This window comes from Acomys russatus, chromosome 10, assembly GCF_903995435.1.
Source record: "Acomys russatus chromosome 10, mAcoRus1.1, whole genome shotgun sequence".
NCBI classification, from domain to species: Eukaryota; Metazoa; Chordata; class Mammalia; order Rodentia; family Muridae; genus Acomys; species Acomys russatus.
Window position 1 is genome coordinate 31,612,443 of NC_067146.1, and position 9,460 is coordinate 31,621,902.

Sequence of the window (9,460 nt, forward strand, 5' to 3'; positions counted from 1 at the left end):
GAAGCTAACTCACAATAAGAATCTACACAAACAAGATATTTCACTTTATTGACCACCTTATTCTACAAACTAAAACTTCAATAGTTTCAAACATTATCTCAGAATTTTAGATTATATAATTTGTATTTACATGTAAAACACTTAGCACGTTTACCCAATTTGCCTCAAAAGTTAACATGACAAAGGATATAGTGCAGAGTATACCAGAGTGACTTGAGCTGTGGGTCTTCATTTCCAGCTAATATGTGGTTTCTCCATACCTGTTCTGTATCAAGTCCATACCTTGATAGGGCTCGAAGACGCATTTTTGTTGCTATATCTTTTTCTAAGGAATTATCACTTTCTTCTTCTGCGCATTCATATAAATGACGACCACAAGCCCACATTAGAGATGTAATCGGGCTCCAGGCAAGAGATATCCTTTCAAATACAGTAAAGTCAGACATTGTGCGGTTGGGAGTCACAACTATCATTCGGTTTTGACTCGTTGGATGCCATGCAAAGGAAGCAATGTAATTATCACAAGGCTGCACACTTCTTTCAATTATTGTGGGTTCAGTTTCATCCCCAATGGGTGTGGGTGTATGCTGCATATCATACAGTCTAATAATATTACTATCCCTTGTTAAAGTGGCAAGCAGACCTGTCCTAGTTGGACACCATGCTACTTTTGTCAAGGGCTTTGGTTGTTCAGTCAAAGTCAAAACCGGCTTCTCAAATTTTCTAAGATCCCATATTGCAACCTGGCCTTCATAGAAGGAAGCAACACGGTCATGGAAGTATGGGTCTACTGTCACTCCTTGAACAGCTTTTGTATTTACAAACATCTTCTGGCTTGTGTTCCGAAGATCAAATATGGCTAGGTTACGATGCATGCCAGCCAGAAGAAGTTTCTGGTCTCGTGGAAGCCAACAAAGAGACAGACAAGCATCATTTTGCCCTAACTCATACAGTGGTTTTGTTACTAATAACGTCTCAGCTTCACCTGCTGACAGCCTCATTTTTTCCATGGGTACGATATCAGGAGTATACTTGCTGCAGATATCCCATATTAGAACTGAAAAGTCCGCTCTGTGTTTGTCTAGACCGGCGGCAAGCCAGTTACTATCCAGTGGATTCCATGCAAGGGTATTGCATTGTCGAGCATGTTTTGGGACAAATTCTTTTCCTATCAAATCTTTAAACTTAGAGTTATGATCTTGACCAAGACTTGTAAGTACAACTCGGCCATTTGCTTGTCCAACTGCTAGGAGACACTCAGGATCATAATTGAGATACCATGCAACACATTTCATATAGGGTGTATCTGAATTTATTGATAGTAATGTTGCTGCAGAGTCTTCAGATAAACGTAATGATCCAGCTTTGAGTTCTGAATTCACAGCCGATTCCACATGATAAAGGCTCAGTTCCGAGTCACATACAACAAATCTATCAACCTGGTGTGGTGCCCACAAAATATCAGGCTTGGTACCACTCATGTTTATTGATGGGCTCAAAAAGTCCAGTCAGGTCCATTCACTGAAAGTGTATGAAAAAAAGAGGTTTAAAGTATCAGCAATATTCAATCCTTTCATTGAATTCTCTACGCAAGTACCTTCTTTTTCTCTGTATTTGTATTTTCCTCTCCAGCTAAAGATCCAAGATAATGTTCATTTGTTTAAAAATGGAGAAAGAAGAGTAACCACTTCCTCCAATAAAGTGATCTAGTAGTGATTTTAGAACCCTATCCCAGTGTTATTTCCTATGATAAATTACCTTAATGGTACAATTCCTTGGGCCTTCAAATTAACCTTGGGTTATAATAACTTCACTATAATAAGTAAATTAGTAAGTACTATACCCATGATGGGGGAAAACTTAAAAGCAGTAATGAATCATGATCCTAAGTGATGGTTAGAGGAGCATTTAGTGAAACCTCCTCAATGGTAAATGTTCTATGTCTGTGCTACTATGGGACTTCCTAGCCACAGAGACCTAGTTACCACTACTTAACTCATTAGTAACTTTTTACTAATTTAACTATATGTACAAAATGTAATGAACACCACAAATGTGAAGTGTAATATCATGCTAGGACATTGGCTTCTTCAACTTTCAACAGTAAGAACCAGGCAGAATGAAAACTGGGGTTTATAAAAGAGACAAAAGATTTATATTCTAGTTTTGCTATAATTTTGGTTATAGGACGATTTATTCATCTACTCAATAATAAAGTCATTTAGATTAGTATTTCCCAAATTTTGCTCATTCATGGGTTGCTTATAATGTTACTGAATAGTCTCTTTAAACTGATTCATTTTTAAAATCCTATCAACTTCAGTTTAATAAGCAGTTTCAGCAATCATATTCATTATATTTTAATATATGCTAACAGAACTATGTTTTTAAAATATGCTTGTGTTTTATCTCAAAAGCATCTGTTTATAATCAGCAGTACATATGTAACACTTACTTTGGGAAAATGAAGTGACTCATTTATTTTTTAATATATTTTATTAATTTACTCATATTACATCTCAATTGTTATCCCATCCCTTGTATCCTCCCATTCCTCCCTCCCTCCCTCCCTCCCATTTTCCCCTTACTCCCCTCCCATATGACTGTGACTGAGAGGGACCTCCTCCCCCTGTATATGATCTTAGGGTATCAAGTCTCTTCTTGGTAACCTGCTATCCTTCCTCTGAGTGCTACTAGGCCTCCCCATCCAGGGGATTATGGCACCAGCCAAGGACAATACAGGCAGTAAACTTCGAACCCCTACCCAGATCTAGCCAATGGACAGGACATTCTCCACAGTTGAGTAGACAGTGGGGTCTGACTTTCACGTGACTCATTTATTAAGTGAGTTAAGAGGCTCTTAGTTTTCAACTTTATAAGCCCAGATTTTTTTTGACTAAAACTGGAATAGTTTTTTTTTTTTTAATCTTATTTGAAAAAATAAGGGCTGATGCAAATATTAAGTGCTTCCATGAGGCTGGCAAGAATACGTTAGATACAAAATTAACAAAACATTTACAAATCTCACTTCAACTCTACTTGTACAACCAGATTTCAGTTTTCAGAGGGTGAACTTCAGTCCACCTACATCTACTGCAAGAATCAGGCACAGAGACTAACATACATTCCTAACAAAGATGTTCTTTGATAAGTATTCAACTCACACATTACTGTTTTACTTCCTGATCCTATAAACATTTTTAGACATGAATTCTCAATCTAGAAATTCTCATACTGGCTTTATTTTCTTCTTTAACACTTCTGAAGCCTAGAATCTGTCATTTCAATTACAACCTTAATATCACTTTTAATTAATTATTATTTTTTCTACTTTGTTGTTTGTCTTTCCTTAATCCTACAGTATCTCAGTCATTTAACTCTTTCTCTCCTCGACTCAGGGTACTACACAGACGATATTCTCAAGGCCCTACAGACTATGTGAAATCTAGGCTCAACAATTCATCTTTCCACTATGATCCTTCAAAAACCATCTGTGTTGTGCACGTGTGAGATGAGCATGTATAGTTTATGTGTTCATATGTAAAGGTGTGTGTGTATACACAATGTAAACATGTAGGCTAAAAATTATGTTAGATGTCTTCTTCTTTCACCTTATTTTTCCTAATATAATGTTTTTATCAATTCTTTGAGAATTTCATGGACACAAAGTATTTTGAATATATTCACTGTTCCTTCTCATTCCTCCCAAATTCTTGGCTGCAACTTTTATGTTCTCCTGTCTAGAAATATTCTCTCACTGAATAGTATTCTTTCTCTTTAAAACATGTATTTAAGTCTCTTCTACTAGATTAGTTCTTCCATGCCAAAAGATGAAATATCTTTTGTTTCCGCTGTACTTCTAGTACATAGCACAAAATTAGCTGGCGGATGGTTAGTGTTTGCCCAGTGAATGTATGTGTTAAAGGAGTCCATGAACAGCTCTTACAACTGTTATCTCAAAGTTCTACAGTTTCCTTGAGCCTTTTCCTACCACCCCCTCCACCAAAAAAACGCAACATTCCTTTTTTTGGTAGTGGAACTTGGCCCTAAGCCAAGAACAAAGCTCTCACTGAAACAGTTGGTTCTAGAGATGGGAGACCCAAAAGAAAGGCACCCTAAAAGAGGTTATTCTAATACACTGTATTCTGCTCGTTCTGTAGCTGTTTATTTTTTGTATGTTCCGGGCACTGTTCTCGATTCTGGTAATTTGTGATAGACATGGGCAGATAAAATCTTGTTCTAACAAAGCTACATTCTAATGAATAGACACATAGAAAAATAGACACAATAGAAAAAGAGTTTGAAAACCGAAAAATGAGGAAGAAGGGAGGCCAATTACAGAAAATGAACCGTGTAGGACAGCAAAGAGAAACTAGATACCACCTAGAGTAAGAGACAATGCCCATACCTACATTCTCACAAACAGAGGAAGCTTCTTAAACATGTCTTGAGATTCTTGCTATGTCCCTGAAAACAACAACAAAAAGGAAAAGAAAAACTCAATACTTAAACACAGTTTAACCTAGGACTCCATCCTGTATTCTTACTCCTGACACAAATTATGTATGGCAAAAAAAAAAAAAAAAACACCTTATATTCCATATAGAAAAGTCCAATTTAAAAATGTAATTCAAAGTGTTACTGTAAGCTAGGTGTGATGGTATACAGCTGTGATGCTGGCATTTGGGAGGTGGAGGTAAGTGGATCAAGAATCCAGAGTCAACCTCAGACACATAAAATCCCGCCTCAAAACAAGAAACAATAAGGTTACTGTATGTGATGGTTAGTTTTAACTGACAAGTTAACAGTTCAGAAGCACCTGATATGAGAGTCTCAATGAGGGATTGTGTAGATCAGGTTAGCATGTGGGCCTATGTACAGGTGATTGATCTTGAGTATATTAAAAAAAAGGAGGAAGACCAACCTACTGTGGGTAGTACCATCCCAGTAGGCTAGGGGATCCTGAGATGGCTGAGAGTAGAGATAACGAGCTGAGCAGTAAGCATACACACGTTAATCTATTGACTCCAGCTGCTGACGACAAAAGCAATGTACCTAGCTGCTTCGAGTTCCTGTCATCTTGCCTTCTAAAATGATGGACTCTAACCTGGAAATGTAGGCCAAAATAAACTCTCCTCCCAGAAAGTGCTTCTGGCAAAGTATTTTATCACAGCAACAAAAATGAAATTAAGACACTGTAACTTTAACAATGTGATTTAAGGCCCGGTGTGGTGGTGTACTCCTTTAATCCCAGCACTGGGGAATTAGGGGCAGGTGCATCTCTGTGAGGTCAAGGCCAGCCAGCCTGGTCTACAAAGAGTCTGGGATAGCCAAGGCTGTTACACAGAGAATCCCCGTCATGAAAAACCTAATTTAAAAAAAAATGTGATTTACATGATGCTCAGTGAAGAATATTGTTACCACTCACAAAATTATGACAGTAACACATATGAAACCTCAGAACGTTTTTGAGTTCAAAGGGAACTAACAAAAATCCTTCTCATTTTGTTAGGGACTAAAGACAAGAAGAGACATTTTGGTTCTTGTGCCAGGTCTGTCAACTTTCATCTTCGACTAGTGCTGGAGAAACGGATCAGCTACCAGATTTGCAGGGCCCAGGGCAAAATGAAAATATCAGAAAGTGAGCTTTAAACTGCTAGCCGTTCTAAGTGCTAGGCTGATGCTACTGCACATTACAAAGATGGCCCCAGAAAACACAATGTGTCTACCACCATCCTGTTAAGAGATCTACTACACAATACATATGGGCTCTTGCTCATTAACATACATAAAATGATCTATCTGGTCTGGAGGAGAGCTAAAAAAAACAAACAATAAGGACTCAGAAATTCTTCAGCCACTCACTAGCTCCGACCCTTACAAGTCCCTAACACTTGGGTGAAGTTTATGTATTTCCACCTCACCAAGTTCTACTCTCAAATACAATGAGTTCTCTGCTTCATGGATGCTCGTGTCCCTACCACCCTTTCAACTGTCCTGGAAGCGAAGGCTTTCAGATGTTAGAGACTGGGCAAAATCATTGGAGGAGGTAAGAGTTGGCAGTAATGCAGGTCCTCACCTTCAAGTTTAGTAGTTTCCCTTCAAAGGTTCTCAGCAAATGAAAACCATATAAAGTCCCTGTTCACCACCAGAACATCCATAAAACTACCTGAAAGGAATACAGCAAGCCACCACCTATAGCTCTCCAGAAGGCACATTTCGAAAGTGACAAATGAAATTTGTAATTATCTTTTAACCTGTCAAATCCAAAATGTTTTTTAAAATATGCAACCAATTATAAAAAAAGCACATTTTTTTACATTTTTTATTAAATCTTAGGAATCTAGTCTGTACTTTGATTTATAACACATCTCAACCCTACGTGACTATTGGCCACAAGTTCAACACACTATAATAATGAAAAAAAAATTATATGCTTTGAGGGGGTTGTCTACTTTCTTACCGTGCTAAATCGCTGTACTACCATCTCCAAGATGCACTGCACATGTCTAAATTTTCGTTAAAGTACAGTTATTCAAAAAAGCCAACTAAGAGTCATCTGCTTCAGCAAAGCAGAGAGGTCCCATTCCTCTCAAGGAATCTGCATTACTCCCATAGGTAGAGAACAGAGCTCACAGGGTTGACAGGCCCTTTAACCACAAGTTAACAGGGTACAACTGGATCTCATCTTGTTGTTATTCCGGGTAGACCCGGAATCAGAACGTTCCAGACACCAGGCAGAGCAGCCCGGCCAAGGGAGTCGCGCGGTTCCACACGCCCGCCGCGGCCGCCCAGAGGACGGTCGCCACGCGGCCGCCCGAGGGCTCCACACGAGGCCCGCCAGCCGCGCGGCGCCGTGACCATCCCACGGACCAGGACGCCACCCGCCCGCCGCTGCCGCCCCAGGCCTCACGCCGACCGACACTCGCTCCCGGCCGCACTCACTGACCTGAGGCGGTGGCTTGCTGCCCGCCACACAGCCGTTTCCGGCCTGGAAGCCGCCCCTCCCGCCGCGGGAGCCCGGGTGCGGGCAAGATGGCGGCCGAGGCGCGGGCGATGACCCGGGCCACCCGCGGGGCCCACTACCGAACCACCTCCACGGCCTCGGTGCGGATCTCCACGCCGCGAGCCCCGCCCTCCCCTTCGCCCAGAGCCGCCCCGGGGCGTGGTCACCGCGTGGAGACCCCGCCTTCCTCCCGAGTGCTCCGCCCAGAGCAGGCCCCGCCCCCGAGTCCTGCCCCTTCCGTCACCGATTCGTGGGCGTGGCAACGAAGTCCCCGCCTTCCTCGCGAGTCCTCCGCCTAGAGTGTGTCCTACTCCGGAAATGCCAGAAGCTTTAACCCCAAATCTTTAACCCTGTCCTCAAAGTGTTGTATTGCTTCTCAGAAGACAGATAGCATGATCGAGCCAGTGCACACACTTTGACTTATGTGGTCCATTTTAATTTCCATTGAAAAGTAATGATGGGGGATGTAGTAGAAAATTCAGGATTGGAGGCTCATAACTAGACACCCTTTGGTTAGTCCCCAAACCGGTCATGAACACCAAGTATCTACTCACATGGTGTTGAAAAATTGGGATACAGGAATGAGTAAAAAGACATGATTGATCCCTGCAGGAAACAGGACAGAAGAGGGATGGCTTTTTAAGGCTAATTTAATACTATTTAGGAAAGCACCACCCTCCTGGTGGGTTAGGTTGTCAGTAAAGCTTCCTTGAGGACCACTACACTAAGACAAACATGCATTAGTCACAAAAAGGTAAAAAGACAGGAACAGTTGGAAGAGAAAAGCCTTCTTGCACTGAAAAAGAACAAATTCTGGGTCAGGAAACAGGATATAGCTACAGGAAAACAAGAGCCCCTCATTTACCTGTGAGTTTGCTTTATGAAGTTGCAGAAAATATTAGATGGACGATTCCAGAAATACACAATTCACACATTTTAATTTCCGAGTGTGATGAGATTTTTCTGAGTCCTGTTCAGTCCAGCCCGGAGCTTCATGGCACCCATAGTTCCTGTGCATCTAAGCTGCCATCCCCGCTATCCGATGTGTCAGTGCTTAGCTTCAAGTAACCCTTCCCTGGTACCTAATGCATCACAACGCCTACATCAATCACTTCACTTCATCTTATTAAATAGGCATTATATTGACAAATCATCGCAAGAAGGGTGAGTACAATACAAAGAGCAAGAGAGAGAGAGAGAGAGAGAGAGATTCCCATGCATTTTATAATAGCGCCCTTTATAGCATCCAACTCTGTATCTGCGGGTTCAACCACCACAGAGTAAAGCACATGTTTTACGTTGTGTATGGTGGTGTACCTCTCTAATATCCAAAGAGTCCCAAAGCCAGAAGCCAAAAGTCCAAAGAATTCAAAGCCAACCTATATTATATAGTGAGTTTGAGCTAGATTGGCTGCATGAAAATCCTTCTTTCTTTCTCTCTCTCTCTCTCTCTCTCTCTCTCTCTCTCTCTCTCTCTCTCTCTCTCTCTCACACACACACACACACACACACACACACATATACACACATACATCTGTCTCTTCATATATATGTATGTACATGTACACATATATGTATATGTAATTTGTGTCTATATCAAACTTGTACATTTTCATTGTTATGATTTCCTAAAGAATGTAGTATAGCAATTCTTCATATGACATTTACACTATGCACATTATTGTTTGTAATTTAGAGATAAGGTACGGAGAATGTATATGTTATTTGCAAATATCACACCCACTAAGATAAAACATTTGAGTGTATGCATATTTTAGTATCACTGGAGAGTACAAAGGGCTTAACTATTATATTGTTGTTGTTACTGTAATTTATAATTTAGACTTTATTTAGGTTCTTTATTACATAACTTTGCAACCCACTCTTAAGATGTTAGTATGATGGATGATAATGATTTGTGTGACAGTTATTCTTTGTCAACGAGACACAAACTAGAGTCACCTGGGATGAGGGACCCTCAATTGAGGAATTACTTCCATCAGATTAGCCTGTAAGCACATCTGTGGAACATTTTCTTCATTGCTAATTGATGCAGGAGGGCCCAGCCTACCCGGGAGGGTGGCATCCTATGGCAGGTGGGCCTGGGTTGCATAATGTAAGAAAGGCAGCTGAACCAGGCAGGCATGGAAACCAGTGATCAGCGTTCCTCCATGGCCTCTGTTTCAGTTCCTACCTTGAATTTCTTCCTTGACTTCTCTCAGTCACTGTCACCTGAAAGTGAAAGTGTAAGATGACATAAATTCTGGTTTTTCCATGTTGCTTTTGGTCATGGTGTTTATCACAACAACAGAAGGTAAGTTAGGAGAGAAATTGGGGCCAGGAATGTGGGAAATATGGGGAAGAGGATGAAGCTGACTGTGTTGTTTTGGAAAATATTGTAAGAAAATGTGGAGCTTAGGGCTAGAAAGGCAAATGAATGTTCAGAACTTAATG

General features: G+C 40.8%; 1 protein-coding gene across 1 annotated transcript in view; it reads right to left on the reverse strand.

The window, feature by feature from the left end:
- Mios (meiosis regulator for oocyte development) overlaps window positions 1–7,098 on the reverse strand; it is a 29,532-nt gene extending 22,434 nt beyond the window's left edge. Inside the window, exons 1-2 of the mRNA XM_051151941.1 lie at window positions 6,950–7,098; window positions 191–1,521 (exon numbers count right to left, since the gene is read on the reverse strand). Coding sequence (XP_051007898.1) covers window positions 191–1,481 — 1,291 coding nt within the window. The 5' untranslated portion in view covers window positions 1,482–1,521; window positions 6,950–7,098. The remainder of the gene's footprint in view (window positions 1–190; window positions 1,522–6,949) is intronic.
- Between the last annotated feature and the right edge of the window lie 2,362 nt (window positions 7,099–9,460).